The sequence below is a fragment of the Engraulis encrasicolus genome, chromosome 5 (genome assembly GCF_034702125.1).
Source record: "Engraulis encrasicolus isolate BLACKSEA-1 chromosome 5, IST_EnEncr_1.0, whole genome shotgun sequence".
NCBI classification, from domain to species: Eukaryota; Metazoa; Chordata; class Actinopteri; order Clupeiformes; family Engraulidae; genus Engraulis; species Engraulis encrasicolus.
The window spans coordinates 34,756,500-34,776,499 of NC_085861.1; the positions used below are offsets into that span (position 1 = coordinate 34,756,500).

A 20,000-nucleotide genomic window follows, 5' to 3' on the forward strand; every position below is an offset into this window, starting at 1 on the left:
ATTAATGCTGATACCCCCAATGCAGCCCTAACCTGATACACAGACAACCACCTCATCCCTACCCTGGCACCCTCATATCATAATCACTCCAGTTCTTACACCCCAAACAGCAGCATCAGTCTTGATACTCCTACAGCATACATCAACCCCAACCCTGGTATCATACATGGGTTTCCCGTTTGTAAACAATCCCTGGCTGCACGACCCTGGCTGCGCACTGTTCAACCTCTGATTGTTGGAAACTGCTGTCACTCAAAAAATGCGCTCACGTGGTTGGCTGCTTAGCATCTTGCCCCTCCTCACATCGCAAATGTTTGTAAACGGGAAACCTATCTATAGGCCTAACGTTGGAGCTACACTAGATGTATAAAGTCAAAGACTTATCTGCCGTAAATATTAGCTTCCACTATAATCAATGGAACAGACTCTGCATTATATACCGTTTATTCTAAATACATTCTTTTCAATGTATTTTTAATGCAGCTTGACTTAATGTAACATAACGCATCCAGCGTAGCCCCAGCTTAAGAGCTACCCCACCCGGAAACTCCTTTCAGCAACATAAATCCCTTAGGCTTCCCTGCACCAGTACTACTAACAGCAATATCTTTCATCATATTTATTTCTCTTCATCTCGTGGGACTTGAGAATAGCAGAACAACACAGGTGTACATACAATATGTGTGATCTTTGTTTCATTTTTTTTTAATCCACAGCCTCTTCCTTGGCTCTTTAGATGTACTGTAGTCTCCTGAGTAAGTCAGTTTTTAAATGTCCGCCAGATCAATGCTCCTGTTCTTCCCTCTCCTACTCTCACTCTCATTTGCTTTCTGCAACAAAAGAACAAACGTTTGAAAAAGAATCACGATCAAGGAAAGATAATGAAATAGGACCAGATGAAAACAGTGACAGAATCGCAATAGAACATCGTGGAAAATGTACTTCAGGTCAGTTTTACTTCCAATAGTTTACTTCCAAAGTCAAAGCACACAGATACAGGGTTGATCAGCTCATGCAGACTGACTCAGACACATACTGTGCACACACGCACACGCAGACAGACACAGGTACATGTTCTGCTGTACAAGTGTACAGATTGACATTCCTACCAGCTGAACTGCTCAAGGAACGGTGCTGCTGGCACTACAGATTCCAAATGCACACTTGTCCAAATGCATACCAATGAGTGTCCCAGTGTGTTCTTTCGAGTGTTCCCTGTTCAGTTGATGTTCCTTAGTAGCAAGCAAACTGCCAATGCCCGTGAAAGACCAGTCAGTCAATAATGTAATAGCACAACGCACAATGTGCTGCCGTATAAGATAGCAGAGGTGACAAGAGGCGTTCCCTCTCTCATTCCTTTTCCACATAGACACAGCTAGAGTGATTGCACACACACACACTTACACCTCAGACCACACACATCTAAGCGTGTGACTCAGTAATAACTGGTGTTTGTGCAGCATGGATGATGCATCATTGTGTAAAGCCACGACCACAAATCTGACCCATTGCCTATTTTAGCTTAGGAGACAAGTATAAGTCGTGCGGGTCACATAGGATCCACAGGCAGTGTTCAAATGGCATCTCGTCTTCCTATGGGATTTGAACATTCGACATCTGCTGCCAGAGATTTTAAATAGAGGTCCGAGGTTCAAGAAATGTTGTGCTGTGTGTTTGTTTACCAGTGTAAAAATTACAAGGTACCCCAAAGAACCATTGTGGGGAAACCCTAAAGGAAGAACTTGGAAGAACCCCAAGGTTCATCAGAGAAGGTTCCCCCCTGAACTAGCTGAGGGTCCTTTGAGGAACCTTCAACCTTTTACTCTAGTAGTGAACATCACATTATTCCCCCACAACATTCTACAGGACTAAATCCAGATCCACGGGGATCCGCTCCAAACTTCCCCATCTTTGGGAACTCTCCTCCAATTCTATACTGCCTGTTAAAATATTTAAGAGAAGTTGTTGGCCCCAAAATGGCTTTTCTGTACAATATACTGAAGCAATTGAACCTGCCAAATGTTGTCTATTACTTGCTTTAAAATCGGAATGTTTGGGAATGATATTGAGAGGAAGAAAAAAAGAGACATGTTTATATTGTTTGATGTGCTGTATGTTGGAATCAGGAACTTTAATGTAAATGTGATTATTGTGTTTATTTTTATATTTTATTTGGGGGTGCAATTCTGGTAAAAAAAAAAGATAACTTTGTATGAGATGAATGTCTGTTGATATTTCGTGTGGGAATGAATCCGTTCTGATCAAGTCTGCAGGATTAAAAAAATATCTTCTCTAAACACAATAGATAATGGTAATAATAATTCTCAAGAGGAGTGCATGTTTACTTAATACACGTTTGCTGATGCCAATAAATATATATCAATATAATATGTAGTGCTGTGATGAGTCTGTTTACTGAATGCATGACATTGTGACTTTAAAAATACTTTTTTTTTTTATTAAAGTGTATCAGAATTTACACACATTGTTTAAAGGCACAATGTGCGATACGGGACGCTGATTTTATTCGTACTCCACACGCCTGACCATGTGGTGGCAGCACGCGGTAGGTTAATTGTCCATTATGCCGAGAAAACGCGCGCTACCCATCATTACCCCGCCCATCCTCCCCTCCCTCCCTGGGGAGCCCGTCCCACCAGCTGTTAGCTTGCCAACATGTCGTCCAGTTGTGACAGTACGCCAACTACACCTTTACCTTCAATTGACCTGGTAAGTAAGTTGTACTACACCAACACATTGTCGTTATGAATTTTAAAAATATGTGTTTTTACCCTTCACTTCTGTAATGAAGTACTCGTTAGTTGTCAACCTTCTTAGCCAACCATTACTACCTAAGTAGCAAGTGTCAGGTGTAAACGCCATTGAAATCCCAGCACTGACGTCGGGTGATTTATTATTATTTTAGCATGATGACGAACAAAAAAGAAAACACATTCAAGTAGCCTTTTCCTGCAGAGATCATTTACAGACTTTCCCATGACACAGTGACAGTGATGCAGACCTCAACAGCGGCTTGAAGCTTAAACAATTTTTGAAAGTGCTTTGTCACTCTTAACAGTGGTATGTACTGTAGATCATCCACAATATATGCAAACACCATGTCACTTCTACTGGCTGTGTATAGCCTTAGCTGTATGTATAATGTTATATCAAATGTCACATCTGTTGAAACATGCACATAATCAGTTCACGAGATTTACTTTACCCTACATTTTAATGATAACAGTGACAGGGGAATAGCTTGCTAATTGGCTGAGAATAACCAGCCATATTACTAACTTTTAATCATCATTCATGACCTATATCACAAGTAGCCATCATTTGATTATAACAGACCTTACAGTCACACCATTCCCTCTAGCAGTAGCAGTACCAAAAACATGACGGAACTACAACCTTCAGTTTAACATTGAATTCTCACATTCACAGTAGATTTTTCATAAACCTGACTGCTCCAATAAAAGAAAATCTTCCCAGGCATGACTCACAACAGTGCTGAGTTAATTGGCACCCATCACTTGATAAAAAATAGCTGTTCCCACTGTAACCACCAACACGGTGATGACGACGGAGTAGAAGTCCACACCTATGAACACAGAAAGGTTACAACTGTTAGCAGAGAATAGTCCATTACTGTGTACAAGCATGAAAATATGGATAATTACAAAAACTAGTGGGTAATTTGAATTGAGGTGTCTGCCCAGTAACCCCAATGCCACCTCTTAACTCATCCTAGTGGCATCTACCCCAATGCCACCCATCTTCTCCACTGCCACCCACCCCAGTGTTAGCTATCCCAATGCCAGACAGCTACCCCAATACCAAGTACCGTTTCCACTGCTAATCGCACCACTCACTGCCACCTTCCCCAGTGAAGTGCTACCCACCCCTTGTGCCAGCTACCCCAATGACACCAACCCAGCTCCACCACCAATACCAACTATTTTATCTAATACCACCCACCCCAGTGCCACTTACTCCAAAGCCACCTCCCTCAGTATCACCCACCTCAGTGCCAGCTAACCCCAATTCCAGGCAGCTACTATGTACCCAGTGCCATCTACAGTATCTTCTCCAATGCCATCCATAGCGTGCCACCCAGTACCACCTACCTGTCCCCTCAGGGGTGAGGACCATACTGGTGACAGAAGTTGCGGCCCCCAGGGTCCAACCACTAATCTATCCACGTGCCACTCACCCACCTACCTACTCCACTGCACCCTACCTCAGTGTCACCCACCCACCTATCACCTTAGGGCTCTCAAAACCCCAGCCACCAGCCCCACTATCACGAACCCTCCCACCCAGGAGCAGAGGTGGAAGAAGTACTGAAGTTGTGTACTTAAGTAAAAGTAGAAGTACCCTGCGAAAAAATTACTCAAGTGAAAGTAAAAGTTGTTTCCCAAAAACGTACTTAAGTAAAAGTCCTAAGTACTAACTTTTAAATGTACTTTTCAGTACAAAAGTACAAGTAGGCCTACTCACGCAATGGCTGTCTTTCTCCATGTCTACCTACTTGATCCAATAGGAAAAAGTGTCTGCAACGGTTTTCGGTTCTATTTGAACATGACTATGGAGTCCTGTTAATGTTTTTAAAAGTATATTTTCTGTCTGGGTGTCAATTTGGAAGAGGGGCTTGGTCCCGCCTCCCTGCCCGCAGCTGAGGCTACTGAAATATCCACGAAACACAACAGGAAAACCTAGGATAAATGTAACTAGTAACAAAGTCTTCTCCTAGAAATGTAAGGAGTAGAAAGTACAAGTAATTGTCAAAAAATTTAATTGAGTAAAAGTAAAAGTCTGCATTTTTATTTTTACTCAAGTAAGTACAAATTCCAGAAAAAACTACTTAAGTACAGTAACGAAGTAAAAATACTTAGTTACGTTCCACCTCTGCCCAGGAGGCCCCTTACCTGTCCCCTCTGGTTCAAGCACTCTGCTGCTGACGTCCGCTGTGTCCGGCAGGGCCTGATGGGTGACCCTGCAGGTGACGGTGGTGCCAGGTGCATATCTGGCCAATGGGAACGTCAGGTGGGAGGAGACTGAGAAGGTTCCGTCGGCATGCTGCCTGTGACTGGACAGAGACATGCCTTCCTTGATCTCCTCTGGCTCCTCCTCCAACGAGATGATCGACAGCCACTCCACCTGCAGGACCCAGGTGAGTTAGATTAGAAAAGGGCGGGGCAAGACAGTATTAGTCTGCATTTACAGTGAGCAGGCCCAAATAGAGGCATAACAGGAATCGGTATTAGTGCAGCGAAGGGGAACAGCTTTTATTATCCAAAAATAGATCATACTACGAAACTAAATTGGGTGACTACGGTGTGATGTGAACGAAAACCTCTGACAACAGGCTTTCAATTTCTGCAACTCAGCTGGTAAAAAAAAGATATGCTGTTTATAACACACATATTACACCACAAAGTGCTGACACAAAACACTTTTCATTCATTTGTCCATTTGAGTCCACTGAACTGGGGTGGGATTTAAATGATTTTAAACAACAGCCTCGATGCTCATGGCACATGTCCTCTAACTGAGGTGTGACTTAGTACGTTTTAAAAGACGGACCTTAACATCGAGGGGGTAGTAGCTCTTGCAGTGGCAGCTGAGTTTCTGTGCCGGCTCATTGAGATACACTGTCCTCTCCTCAGACAGGGACACCTTAGGAGGCTCTGGGGAGAAGGAAGCAGATTTATACAGAACACAGAAATGATGGTGGATAAGAATGGTCATTCATGAAACAGGCACTTAAACAAAGACGCAGATTTTGTTATATTCATGTAATGACAAAACACATAGGAAAAACTTTTTTCAATAACAAGGTATGTCTTGCTGTTTTAAAGTTGTATGTGTTTGATTGCCTGTTTAGGAAGATGATTACTAAAAAGGCAGTCCAAGAGTTAATCAAGTCAGTGGGATTAGTTCTGTGTATAAATGTATGCGTGCCTACATGTGTGCCTGCGTGCATGTGTGTGTGTTTCAATAACATGATGTATGTCTTGCTCCTGTTGCTCCCGGAAGATGATTACTAAAAGTAAAAGCAGTCCAAGAGCTTCTCATGTCAGTGGGATTAATTCTGTGTGTGTGCGTGTGTGCGCGTGCATGTGTGTGTGTGTGTGTGTGTGTCTTACGTATGATGTTGAGCTGTACGATCTGCTGGGTCTGGAAGACTCCAGAGGTGACGGTGCAGATGTAGGTCCCCTCGTCGGCCACTCTGAGCCGAGGGAGGGACAGAGTGACGTTCCCCTCCTCCAATGCCAGCACAGGATCCACACTAGCCCCCTCCCTCCCCACAGTCACTGCCAATCAAACCAACACGAAGCATCAACACGAAGCCAAGTGAAAGCGCTACAAAAATGTTCAATACTGTTACCAAGATAAGGTTACCAACAATGCCTCCTAAATGACCGTAACTGCCACTGAACTCCAGTCTTTCTGAACAGGACCGTATTAGGATACTGTGGTGCCCCCGGCACTACACCTTGCAGGTGCCCCTTTTATGAACAATATTTGTAAAGTTTGTGCCCCCTAACTGACTGTAAATGGTTGGTGCCCCTGGGCACTGTGCCACTGGCCCTTATGGATAGTCCGGCCCTGATTCTGAACCCCCTCTAGTCTTATAGACATGCAGTTTAGTCATAAGTTTAGTGGGTCACATTGATTCCGGAAGACAAACCTTATGGATTGTCCACCTTATCACAGCTGTCTCTCCTACGATGAAGGGGTTAACGGGACGCATTTTGTTAAGTGTTGCACATTTATGCCAACAAATAGGGAAAAAGCATAAAAAAACGTATGAAACCAACGCAAGGGTTAAACTCGGCCTAGTCAGACAGAGGGCTCTGAGGAGGTGTTGAGAGGTGTCACCCACCTTGAGGTCCTGCCTCTACCTCCTCCTCATTGGTCTTCATATCCAGGATTCTCCGCCCACTTCCTCTGTGCTGCAGCCTCCACTCGAGGCCAGGAACTCCCTCGGGGGGAGTGGCTTGTTGACGCCGGAAGCCGCAGTCCAGCTGGGCATCGCCCCCCACTGGTACAGTGAGGGACCGCGCTCGAGAGAACACCACAAACACCGCTGGGGAAGACAGAGAGAAGACCACAAATACACTCAAAAACAGTAGACTGTCTTTGTGGCATCAGAGAGTGAATATACACTGAGTTTATGCTCTGTGTGTGTGTGTGTGTGTGTGTGTGTGTGTGTGTGTGTGTGTGTGTGTGGGTGTGGGTGTGTGTGTGTGTGTGTGCGTGCGCCTCCCTCTGTGTGTGTGTGTGTGTATGTGTACATGTGAGAGAGAGAGAGAGAGAGAGAGAGAGAGAGAGAGAGAGAGAAAGAGAGAAAGAGAGAGAGAGAAAGAAAGAAAGAGAGTGTGTGTGAGGAATAGACACATAGTAAGGAAGTATGTCACAAACAAAGAATGTCACAAACGTGGCTGTCAACAACAAAGTCAACAAACACAGGAGGTTAAGGGGGAACACTGCAACACAATACTACAGACAGACAGTGATGGAGACGTACAGTACATAAGTGAGGGAGCCCGCCTGATAGAACACATCACAAACATGCTGCAAGAGAGAACACCTCAACCATCACTGAAGAAGGACAGCGTGATGGACATGTGATGGACAGCAAGAGAAGATTAGAAACACAGATGCAAAGAAAATGTGTGCTGGAGTAGGGAGGGCCTACCCTCTGTCTATTAGCACATGTATGAGGAGGAACATTAGTACATGTCAGAGCTATGGAATCCTGGGGTGTGTTTCTCGAAGTCATAGTTGCTAACTATGTTTGCTACTTTGCTGATTGCAATGTAATTTTCCATTGGCCCAAGTTTCTAACTGGCTAACAACTACACCTTCGAGAAACGCACCCCAGAGAACTGGGATACAGGAAGTTGGAAAATGGAACACTGAGGTCAATGGGATTAGCTTTACTCTTACTTCCATGGTTCTGGTACATGTGTGTTTCACTTCGGCTTTTTTCGCACACCTCAGCTGGCAGGTGCATCGGAGATGGCACCATGGGTCACTCAGCAATAGTTAAAGAAACTCCCGCACACTGACTATTTCGCTGTTCTTTCTTTAATAAACGACGTTTCGGTACAAGACCTTCATCAGGCCTGATGAAGGTCTAGTACGGAAACGTCGTTTCCGCCGTACTAGGCCTGATGAAGGTCTAGTACGGAAACGTCGTTTATTAAAGAAAGAACAGCGAAATGGTCAGTGTGCGGGAGTTTCTTTAACATGTGTATTTCAAAAAGGAGGCAGCATCCTGCATAAATTGTGTTTTTATTGCAATTTATGCAAGGTGCGCGGCCTCCTTTTTGAAAGTTGAAAATGTGTTGAAAATTTGGGCCAGCCCAGCACCCTCACAGTTCAAGTATTTAAGAGTGATGCCTGCTCCACGGTGAACAGACTCTGGTACATGTGTGAGAATGTGCAGAGGTAAGGCTTGCTTACCCTCTGTGAGGAGCGTTCCTGATTGGCTGAGAGGGATCTGTAATTTGCTCTGCATTAGAGGCGGGGCCTCAGGGCCCGTGTCTGCACTCGTTAACACCTGCAGCAGATTACATAACACTATTACATTCACATAGTAGATGCCTTTTCTCAAGCAACTTGCAGATCATTTTGGTAATATTACAAAAATTACAAAAGAGAACATCATCAGTAACATACAATGTGAATAAAGCACATGAGCAATCAGAGATGGCAACCTGACCCCCCTGCCCAATTGGAGGTACATGTGATGTGTTTGGCACCACCTGCAGGAGACCCAATATACTGCGGGCAAATACACAGCCACACAGACAAACAGAAAGTGGGGCAGGTTAAAATTCAAACTACCTCTATTGTCAGCTAAGATTGTAATCCTGTTTTGTGGTTAATACAGACATTAAAAAAAAAAAACCCTACAATACCTGCATCACCAAGCTCATGCTGACCCCACCCCCCTCCACCTGCAGGGAGGCAATGAAGTGTGTAGGCGGGGCATGCGGGTCGGCGCCCCGGGGGATGTAGTGGCTGATCTCACATGTCACTTCCTGTTCGTTACAGTCGGCGTGGAGGATGACCTCAGCATCCGGGAGCTCCACAGAAGAACCTGCGACACAGACAGCGTATGAGTGTGCATGTTTGAGGACCAGCAGAACCAGCGTGTTTGTAAAAGAGTGAGAGGGAGACAGTGTGTGTCACTGTGTATGTGTGTGTGTGTGTGTTTATTGTTTTATCAACATTTAGTTCAATTGCGTATAGGAGTATGATCAAGTGCCATTTGAACCTTGTTACCGTTCTGACAGTGAAACACACTTTGACGTTGAGAAATTAAGTTGCCTTATTGTTTTATTATTTAGGGCCAAATTCTGAATCAAAATGCCATAACATAGGCTACTAGCTAGGCCTACTGTGTTGACAGTAGTGGAGACAGTTCAGATGACCTATATTCTTTTGTGCTGATGTGGGCTATATCAATTGCATAGGCTGCAGATAATGCCCACCTAAGGAAACCAGAGACCATCAGCTGCTATTCCATCCTGACCAACCTTTCACTTCGAAGATGAGGTCATCGGCGTTGGGGCTCTCAGGAGGGTTAAACGGGGTCACGGAGTCCAGAGAGGCGTCTTCGTCACTGACCACCGGTAGATCTCGTAGGACCAGCGTCGCGGGCGTGCGACTGAAGAGCGCGCCCCCGCCCGCGCCGCCCATCATCCCTCCGCCCTCCTCCACGAAGGAGCACGACAGCACCACATCCGCGCCCTCTAGAGCTGAAGCGACGCGGGAGATAACGTAGAATGTATTTACCAAAGTACACTATTTTCGTGATGCCGTAGCCCACCACCTATCCCATTAGATTCGCGTGGGCTACTAGAATATGAAGACAACAAAACATTGGGCAATCAGAAAGTAAAACTACAGTGGATAGGCGACTATTATTTCGGGAGATATCTTACCGTGTGACGAAGACAAGCATCCTATGATGAATAGGCCTAACTGTAGCATAATTTCTCACTGAAAATGTGTCTCAGTGAGTTATTAGTTGTCAATGAAGAAAACAAATGAGCGCTTCAAGAGAACATTCGGTGTTTGTTTTCTTCCTTGTTCAAGCCTTTCACTTTCGCTTTAATCTCCTTCCTTTGGTTAAAGAATATTTTGGCCAATAAATACGCAGGCCATTGTAAATATGAAAAAGCAAAAGCTACTCTATCAACACCATCTTGACTGTTACACTTTGAATAATTACCACTGACGACAGTGGAACTGGATAGAACAGCTCCATCTACTCAAATTCTGCCTCTCTGGTTCCCTGCGCAAAGTGAAAGTAACTTTCACGACCAGCACACGGAACATTTTCAGCGAATCAGAGACGAGGATGAGACTGACATTAAAGAGGTGTGCATCTCAACGCGACAGCAAAAAAGGGGCACAAACCATAAGCAATATAGTTGGGTCATTTTTAGAGGTTCCGTGACCGTGGAGAGGAGGTTCGTTTCTCACTGGATTTGTCATCTATAAAGGTTAAATAAAAAAATGAGCCGGGGTGCCCCTCACAAAAATGTGGGGAAATTTTTTTAGAGCCCTATATCCAAAATGGCTGCTGCCAGCCAAGCCGGAAATGTACTTTTTAATGGTTTTGCCCACAGTGCTGCATAATACATGGTTTCTGAGACTATTTGGGTCAAGAAATTCACAAATGATGTAGATGTATTGATTTGACCTATTTTTGACCTTCAAATTCAAGATGGCTGCCACTTTTGGCTCTTTAAATGTCAATTTCTCAAAAACGTCAGAGAGACTTACTATTAGGCTCAAATGAAAGATCTGCTCATACTGAATTCAGTTATGGAAAGTAAAATTACAACATTCACATAGGTTATCAGATGTCTTGGGTGTAACCAATGAAAGCAGGGAGACAGAGAACACTCTTTAACTTGGGGTTGTATTTATTAACATAACATTAACGTTTTTTTACAATTTATGTATTGAATTAATTAAAAAGACTTTCAATCTGAATCTGTTGAGTCTCCACACTGACTCATCTCATCATCACTGCTACTTTCGTCTGAGCAGTCTTGAGGTGTGAACTGCTGGGGCAAGGGTGTGACGCACTGGTCGACACTTTCCATTCACTAGTTCCCAGCCGTGACCAATGGGAGAAGGATGCTCTTGTAGATTGTAATGGAGCTGGCAATATGTCAGGTAGTTTGACCTTTCCATATGAAGATTCAAAGAGTCATCGTCAGGTGGGAGACGGATTGTACTCTTATTCTTCAGTTTGTGCCATTTGGAAACTCTGGCCTGCCCGCAGCTCACATCTGCACTCTCAGCATAAATGACGGAGAGAACAAATGCCTTCATATCTGCTCTGACGTCATGTTTTAATTCAAGACTCTCGCCCACTCGTCCAGGAGCCCTCTTGCCTCAGAACTGATCTTCACCTTCTCCAACACCTTCTTCTTCCCATGCCCATAGAACCCTGAGGTGTGGTCACTGCCAGTGATCACATGGAGAGGTATGATGATATCTGCAACCTCTTCCGAGAGCATAGCACGGCAGTTGATTAACATATGCTTGCGTTTAATCAGCAGATCACCTATGACTTGCTGCGAGACGTAAGCTGCTTGGACATACACATCTGTGTCCTCGCAGTCTAGAACAACAGGTCCAGTGTACTTACTGGCTCTCACCTTTGCATAGGCAGAGAGCAGCATTGTATCTGCTTCTGGATGCCTGAAGACATAGTCCCTATTAGCCATGCCAGTGCTCAGGTTGGTTGATGTTTCTCCCTCGCAGTATATGATGTCTCCATGCACTTGACCTGCTTGTCTTTTCAGCTGTTTCCTTTACAAGTTTTCTGTAGTCTGACCTTATTTCCGGAATTAACCATGAGTTGGTTGAACTCAGCTGCACCTGGGAACCTGTCTTCGGGCTTGGGAAAAACATTTGGGCCTTTTGGATGCTTTGCTGCACGACGATCGTGCTCATCATCTTTGATGCTGAAAGGAAGGTCATATATGTCATTGACAAGGATGATGAGATATGCGTTGGCGTGGCGTGAGAAGATCATAGTACAGATTTTATCCAAGTAGTCACCCCAGTGGTACTCTGAACCATCCCGCTTCCGAGACTCACGGTCTTCAGGTGTGGGGGTGGCAAGCCGCCAGATCAGCCCCATGTCCACAAGGCTAACGTGGTCTTTCGGTTTTTCACTTACTGGGTCTAGGTTGAAGAGCTCTAACAACTTGCTCTTCACAGTCTTGCGCATTGACCCATCTACATTGTAGAGTGAAAGGCACTCCTGAGTCACTCTCCTCTCAAGGGCTGACTCAAGTTTTATCATTCCTGATCCCTCTGCAAGGTCCACTAGGGCTGCCAGCGCCGATCTCTCCATATGGGCAACCTTCATATGAGCACCAGATGGTGTACAGACCATTTCTCCAGTGAAATTTCGCCTCTTATTCCTGTGGATGGTTGCAGTGCATCTGTATTCATGAGAAGGCGTTGTGGTCAAGCCAAAATATTGGCATATGGCACTTTGGATGCAGCAGATTCTCCTCTCCTGCTTTGTCTGGTGAATTTGTGTCATTGTTGCATGTACTTTTTCAAACGCAGTATAGTAGGCTACCCATTGAAACATCTCAGTACCCCGGTAAGGTACTGATACTGTGCAGGCCTAAAACAATGGACAATGTAGCGGGTTTTTGTGAGAGAATCTGTTCAGAGCGGCTGTATGTTTATCGTTTAAATGTCGATATTTGCCGTCAGCATATCTATAATGTCCTGCAAGACAATATACCGTGATATATCGATATTTGCTGTCCACATATCGATAATGTCCTGCAAGACGAACTATCGCAATATATCGATATTTCGATATTTTGGCACACCCCTAATAGCTACCTAATTTAGTTTAGCCAACACTAAATGTCAATGATAACTAATAATGCACATAACACAATGCTAACTTCTGCACTTAACATTATCTCTTTGCTGTCATACATTCATAATCATAAAAATAATCTAAGTGAATAATGCTGATAATATAAGAGCTTACCTCAAATAAAGTGCTCTGATTCTGATTGTCAATTCAGCATGGCATTTTCCAGTGACATGAAACCGAGGAAACATAAACATTAGAGTGAGAGAGAGCGTGTTTGCACATCACTTGGATGTGGGGCTGACTGATTGGGAGTGAGGTATGCTTTGTTGAATAACTGCAGAAGACAACTTTAGAGATATTTTATGCCATTGAGAATAGTTAATTATCTTCCAGTTCATAAAAAATGAAGAGATCAATTGAACAGCACAGTTCAGGTAACTAATAACATCAGCAGTTTAATTCTCATCAACCACAAACCTTGATCTTTTTTACCTTTCAGATGACTGCTGCATAGCCTACTTGTAATTTTACTGTCCATGACTGAATTCAGTATGAGCAGACCTTTCATTTGGGCCTAATAGTAGGTCTCTCTGACGTTTTTTGAAAAATTGACATTTAAAGAGCCAAAAGTGGCAGCCATCTTGAATTTGAAGGTCAAAAATAGGTCAAATCAATACATCTACAACATTTGTAAATGTCTTGACCCAAATAGTCTCAGAAACCATGTATTATGCAGCACTGTGGGCAAAACCATTAAAAAGTACATTTCCGGCTTGGCTGGCAGCAGCCATTTTGGATATAGGGCTCTAAAAAATGTTCCCCACATTTTTGCGAGGGGCACCCCGGCTCATTTTTTATTTAACCTTTATAGATGACAAATCCAGTGAGAAACGAACCTTTCCTCTCCACGGTCACGGAACCTCTAAAAATGACCCAACTAATATTGTAACAATCACCTTACCTTACTACACTGATTTTGACATTTAGTTTGTTAAAAACAAAAACAAACCTTTTCCCCATAGTGATGACCACTTACTCACTTGAACAATGTGACAAATAATAAAACTGTCCACAAAACGAGCTTTTTTTGAATGTGTTTATTTACAGTACAAAACATCTAAAATGAACTAAAATATATATGCCAAGAGACTCTGGGGTTTACAAAACAAAAGCAGTTACCAACTGTACAAGCATGGTTTCATTTTCTCCTCAAACATGAAAATAGTCCATTTCTTTGCTGTGGTGTGTACAATAGATGCTAGCTGACCTAATAAAGTGTACAGAAGCTGGGCTTTACGCACTGCTGACAAAGACACCACTGGGCCAAGGAGCTACACTAAAACAGGCATAGAAAGCATACGTTTGGTTTCATTTTATCCACAGAAAATGCACTACACTGCTCTATGTTTACAGTGGTGGCCTGTAATGTTAAGTTCACCCAGTGTGCATTCAATTAAAAAAAAAGAAGTAAAATCTAAAACAAGCCTAGGCACCGATGACTGAGATGGCGTGTACATGAAAAGTGTGTCTTCAGTGATTTGATTTAGCAGACAGATGAAGCAGGCATTTAGCACTTGTAAAAATTGGCTTTGAGCTCGGCTAGACTTCGGAGCATGTTGCAGACTGCACAAATGCGCCCCCTAACCACCTGAGAAAAGAATGCCTTACATACATACCGTACATAGATACATACATACATACATACAGATGGACTAGCTCCACCAACACATACAAACATATAGGGGTGCATTTTACAAAGCCACAGTTGTCAGCAGCTTTGTTGGTTGCAATGTCATTCCCCATTACAGGCCAACTACGTTTACGGAGGGCCATGACTATGATCTTGAGAAACACACTAAAGCCCATACTCACACACCATCTCCATTGGATGCCATATTCACACATATCATTCTACACATGTTTCTGATACATACAAACAAACATACATATAGGCTATGTCCACAGAAGCCACACACTCACAGCTATACAGGCTAGCTCCATTGACACTGAACCCCTTATCTTTTTCCATGTGTTTCTGTTTCTGATAGCAGTTTATAGAGGGAGTTTGTAAGAGGTTGAAAACACGCCTCTGGTTAACCAGCTGGAAATATGAAAGACCGCTTTTGTTCATCAGGTGAAAATGTGTGACGGGAGGTTGACAGCATCAGGTGTGATGTGCGGTTTCGTTTGAAAAGGTGGGCTGCCTCCCAAGAATCCTAGAATGCCTCAGTGGATGTCACCTGTCGGCCATTCCCCTAGACCCCTCCCCCCCATGCGTCAACTTCCTCTCTTACAAATTCGCCCCCTCTTGACGCCCCACCCCCCTTGATTTTTTACTAAATGCCCATCCATGCATACAAGGCCCTACACACCCACAGGCACACTCCTACACATCAATCCACACACACGCCTTAACATCCAGCCCATTCCTCTTACTCCTACTCATCCTCCCTCATCCCCCTCTACACCTCCACCTTCCTCTAGCTCATCATCTCCCCTCCTTCTCTACCCCCTCCCCCCTTCCCCCTTCCCATACTCCTCCTACACCACCACCCCAACCAACCCCACCCACACATCTCTCCATCCTCCTCCTCCTCTCCTAATCGTCCTCCTTCCCCTCGTCGTCGGACTTCACGTCCACTTCGCTGGTGTCGGAGCTCTCGTGCAGCAGCACGTATTCCCGGCTGCTGAAGCCGAACTTGAGCACGTCCTTCTCGCGCAGCTCGTAGTAGCGCTGGGCCTCGATGCGCTGGTTGTTCAGGTAGGTGCCGTTGCCCGAGCCCAGGTCGATGATGTACGGCTTCACGCGCCGGCCCATGGTGCCGTCCAGACGCTTGTGGTCCACCAGCCTGCAGGAGAGAAGACAAGAAAGACAAGAGGACTCTTTATTTCCTACTGTATTAGCGTCAAGCCCATTGTGCCGCCAGGACGTGTATGCTGCTCCACCAGCGTATAAGAGAGAAGACATGATGAGACAAACTTTAACTTCCCAAGGATTTGCAGTATGGTTTCACACACACACTGGTCCACCAGCTTTCAGAGAAGAAAAATAGTTAATTTCTGCTAAGCCTTTTACAAATTACACACTCAGTAGTACTTGCATGGTCTAGTCAGGACGTGCATGCTCCGCCAGACTTATGGAGAGAAGAGAACAGAGAAGACAAACTGAGATTTCTCAGAGATGTGCGCGTCTCACATTTATCAAGAACAATGTCGTCTACAGTAGTCCCTAGTTGACCTGTGTGACTGCCCCAGTTTCCAGGACAGAACAGACAAGAAGACCAACACAAACTTTTATTTCCTGGTCTTATACCCTCAATAATGCCTTACTGGTACTATCTGACCCGTACTGAAGCACTGCATGCGAGCAGGCGTGTAGTGCTTACCTGCAGCTTCGGACAGGCCCAGGACAAGGTCATATGAAAGGGCCCCCCCACCCAATACAAACGTAAGGAGGACCCAACTCCCTAGGCCAGGGACAACTGACACAACCCCTCCCCCCTCCCCCCTTCTCAGCTTCCCTGCTTCCCTGTACTGAAACACAGCGTCCTGTTTGGAGCAGGAAGCATAATGTTTAGATGCTGAAACGCTGGGTGCGTTCCAAAATGCGACCTTGTGTCTTCCACTTGTGCTTGCGGCCTCGTACCGGGAAGTAGTACGTCGTGATGAAATCACTGACAACAGCATTGTATTGCAATATCTCGCAAAAGCTCAATTGTAAAGGCATTTCTTCATGTGAGAATTGGATGGGTAATTAAGAACAGTCCCCCAAAAGTTGTTGTGGCTTGGCTGACAGCAGGGAAACTTAATTGTTTTCTCCACAGAGGCTGGGCTAGGAGGCGGGGCGAGGCCACAAGCACAAGCGGAGGACGCAAGGTTACATATGTGACCCACTGTGTGTTGTTTGGAGCAGGCGCCGGGAGGATGCTTACCTGTACTGAAAGACAGCATGCTGTTTGGAGCAGGATGGGTGGTCGATGGGGATGTCGGCGATCCTCCTCTGGCGCCCCAGCAGGTAGGCGCTCTGCCGGTGCACGTACATGACGGGCAGCGGCTCATCGTTCTTGAAGGGGTAGAGGCGCCACCTCCGCTTGGGCACGCGGGCCTCGGGGGGCTCGCTGTACTTGATCACCACCCCTCTGAAGGTGTTGGCGTCCTCAATCAGCGCCCCAGACAGCTCAAAGTTGGGCTTCTCCTTGTCGGCCGCGTCGGCTGCCGGGTCTTCGTCGTCCTCCTGGTTGCGTGCTCCGAAGGCTCCTCCCCCTCCTCCTCCCTCCTCCTCCTCCTCCGAGTTCTCAGCATGCCGTGCAGCTCGGTTCTCCCGCCGCTGGTCGTCATGGCGCTGCCGTTCCGCCTGCTGCTGCTGGAATGCGTGAGCGTCTCTCTCCCTCTCTCCTCCTCGCCGACCTCCTCTCTCTCCTCCGCTCCCACCGCCGCCTCCTCTCTCAGCGCCTCCTCTCCTCTCTCTCTCCCGGTCTCTATCTCTGTCTCTATCCCGCTCTCTCTCCCTCTCTGGCTGCCGTGGCCGCTCTCCTTCTCTCTTTATGGGAAGTTCCTCTTCCACATCGTCCCAGCGGCCAGGACGTCGTCTGGGCTCAGCAGTCCGACTGTCCTCACGCTCCTGATGGACAAATTACATGTTAGAAATGATCCCATCCACAGCCAAACAACCACACAATGTCTGGGCCCATGTCAAGACAGGTGACAACCAACTGTAAGCAACATGATTGTACCTGGGTATTAAAATACAATTTAGATTAATGCGCTGTAGGGGCCTATAGAGACATCACGGTATCATGAAAGGCCATATTACCCGCTTTATTTTGAGGTCTTCTTTTCGGGAGGGGCTACGACTCCTGCTTGGGGGAGACCTCTCATCCCGACCTCCTCTCGACCTCTCTTTCTTTACTGGAGACCGCTCCTTTCTCCTGGGCGGTGATCTAACACAGAGAAATGTTTATTTTTCCTCCCTCTAATGCTACAAACGGTACTCCTGCTGTGTCTCAAAAGGCGCACTTGTGCACTTCGGGCTCTATCAATGCGCCATACCACGCACTGAAACGAAGTGCACAATACATTATCTTCCCTTGCTCTTCAAAAGAGTGAAACGTTTGACAAATGACAGCTACTAGTTCACAACTACTACTAGACCTACTACTAGTCAATTAGCTGGGCCGTACTCTCCCATAACAACACCATAGCCTACTGGCTAACAATTCTTCAAACAAATCAACGGAGTACTTTGGAAACTGTGTAATAATGTCAAAATAACACCAATAACTTTTCATAGCAGCCACTACACCATGATTATATGCTAGTAAACTAGTAGCTAGTAGCTATCCACCTGCTGGCTCGTCTTCTCTGGGGACTTGCACTGCTTCGGTTAGATCCAGAACTCGATCGCCGTGATCTTTGAGCCCTAACGGGACTCAGTTTTTCTTGTTTGATTTTAATTTTTGTGTCACGTTGAGGTGAATCGTGTCGCCGGTGTCGTTTCCCGCTATCCATTCCGAGCGGCTTTGGTTACCAACTACTTCTTATGTGATAAAGTTGCCGTCATTACAAACAATATCAACAGCTAAAATTCATCAGCTATCTTCACGTTGTTTGGATGAATCCGGTTTCCGTTTCCGGTGGGCAGTTAAAATATCCCCGCACAGGCTCAAGCTAAATGGTTCCGTCCAGAGCCATCTAATATCAGAGTTACGCCACTCCCATAGACCTCTATGGACCAATCTTTCCACAGCAATGGCGGCTCTCATGGAGCCTCACGGAGCGTTAACATGGAAATCCCCATTGACTTTAGTTCTATTAGAAGTTACTTAGTTCCAGGAGGTGGCCGTAGAACACAGAAAATGTGGTAAAGGTAATGTAATTTGTTTGAACTTAATCTTTGTTTGGTATGTGATGGTTCTGTGTTAGTTTCCAACGAACAGAAGTTTACTGTTAAGAAACATTTTAATCTACGCGAATCACATCACCAACCGACTTCCTGGTCCCCGGTTTGCGCAACTCTGTTATTAGATGGCTCTGGTTCCGTCTTGTGGACACGGGGAATATACCCAACTTTTCAAAAACGTTTCCCAAAGTATGCAATGTAAACATTTATGTACATTCGTGTCCATGGGGTGTTAATTTTTGTGTGTGTGTGGATTGCGTATCACCATCTTTTTCTTTGCCAAATAAGAACCACATTAGGTCACTGTAGTCTACCAAAGAAATAACAGCACTTGAAGCACATGGGAGTATATAATTCTCGTGGTATATAGCCTTATCAGATAGTTAAATTAAATATAATACACATAATTTTCACTCATAGTTTTACAGAATGAAACAGCTCCATGTTGTTTCATAAGATTGGCCACTAGATGGCCCCAGCTACTTATGTCATAGGCCTAATAGGCCTATTAGGCCTATGAAGGCTACTCAAACACCCAAAGTCAAAGACGAATGGGGTGTTCCCAGTGCCAAAAAAGTAAAAAAAAATAATAATAATAAAAAAAAAAAAACATAAATTGCATAGTTTTAAAGTTTTATATTATGTGTAGACGTGTCAGCTATGTAAGTATGCATTTTGTTTTCAACATTTTTTTTTTTTTTGCATCGTTGACAAACAATAAGGGCAAATAAAGGTCCTAGACGGGCCTTGTCCAGGCCTACACACATAGCAACCTATTAGGATCAAAGGGTATTGTTAAGTCAAACTAGAGTTTTGTGTTGCTGCTTGCTTAGGCTCACTGAAAAAAATGCACAGGGGGGAACAGAAAAAAATGGGTGGCGATTTTTGAACAGCTGATTGGTGAGAAACGAAACGAGAACTGATTAATAGAAGCGTGAGTCTTTGCACTGCCAGTTAAGTGCAATATTGCAATTCTGTTGTACTAATGGACTTGTTATACTTAAGAACACATATTTTAGTTCGGTCCATTTTACAGTTAGGCCTTGGTTTGTCATAGGTAGCCTAATATTGATCTTGATACACATATTAATAACTTTGCTCATTGACAAATACCACAATGCAAAGGCATTTTTATGATACAATGAAACAGGCATTGTGTGTGCAAAAGTGCCCCCAGGGGTCTTCCAAAGTTGCTGTATTGGTCAT

General features: G+C 44.8%; 2 protein-coding genes across 2 annotated transcripts; both read right to left on the minus strand.

The window, feature by feature from the left end:
- Nucleotides 1–2,942: 2,942 nt before the first annotated feature.
- On the minus strand, nucleotides 2,943–10,335 carry tapbpl (TAP binding protein like). The gene is made up of 9 exons (XM_063198182.1): nucleotides 9,969–10,335; nucleotides 9,561–9,782; nucleotides 8,940–9,121; nucleotides 8,482–8,578; nucleotides 6,896–7,099; nucleotides 6,156–6,323; nucleotides 5,593–5,696; nucleotides 4,935–5,166; nucleotides 2,943–3,607 (listed from the first exon to the last, which is right to left on the minus strand). Exons 1-9 carry the CDS (start codon nucleotides 10,015–10,017, stop codon nucleotides 3,522–3,524), a joined length of 1,344 nt encoding a protein of 447 aa, XP_063054252.1. The 5' UTR covers nucleotides 10,018–10,335; the 3' UTR covers nucleotides 2,943–3,521.
- A 3,642-nt stretch (nucleotides 10,336–13,977) lies between these two features.
- snip1 (Smad nuclear interacting protein) lies at nucleotides 13,978–18,512 on the minus strand. Its single transcript, XM_063198183.1, has 4 exons — nucleotides 18,240–18,512; nucleotides 17,709–17,835; nucleotides 16,828–17,516; nucleotides 13,978–15,744 (listed from the first exon to the last, which is right to left on the minus strand). The coding sequence occupies exons 1-4, from the start codon at nucleotides 18,401–18,403 to the stop codon at nucleotides 15,495–15,497; spliced, it is 1,230 nt and encodes a 409-aa protein (XP_063054253.1). The 5' UTR covers nucleotides 18,404–18,512; the 3' UTR covers nucleotides 13,978–15,494.
- Between the last annotated feature and the right edge of the window lie 1,488 nt (nucleotides 18,513–20,000).

What these genes read in the sequence shown, in the direction of transcription:
- tapbpl (XM_063198182.1), bottom strand. Translation starts at nt 10,017, where the DNA reads ATGCTACAGTTAGGCCTATTCATCATAGGATGCTTGTCTTCGTCACAC. An exon ending in ATGCTTGTCTTCGTCACACG is followed by an intron (nt 9,783 to 9,968) that starts GTAAGATATCTC and finishes GCGTCGCTTCAG; the next exon opens with CTCTAGAGGGCGCGGATGTG. An exon ending in GCATGAGCTTGGTGATGCAG is followed by an intron (nt 8,579 to 8,939) that starts GTATTGTAGGGT and finishes AATCTGCTGCAG; the next exon opens with GTGTTAACGAGTGCAGACAC.
- snip1 (XM_063198183.1), bottom strand. Translation starts at nt 18,403, where the DNA reads ATGGATAGCGGGAAACGACACCGGCGACACGATTCACCTCAACGTGAC. An exon ending in CAGAGAAGACGAGCCAGCAG is followed by an intron (nt 17,836 to 18,239) that starts GTGGATAGCTAC and finishes TCTCTGTGTTAG; the next exon opens with ATCACCGCCCAGGAGAAAGG. An exon ending in CATGCTGTCTTTCAGTACAG is followed by an intron (nt 15,745 to 16,827) that starts GTAAGCATCCTC and finishes TCTCTCCTGCAG; the next exon opens with GCTGGTGGACCACAAGCGTC.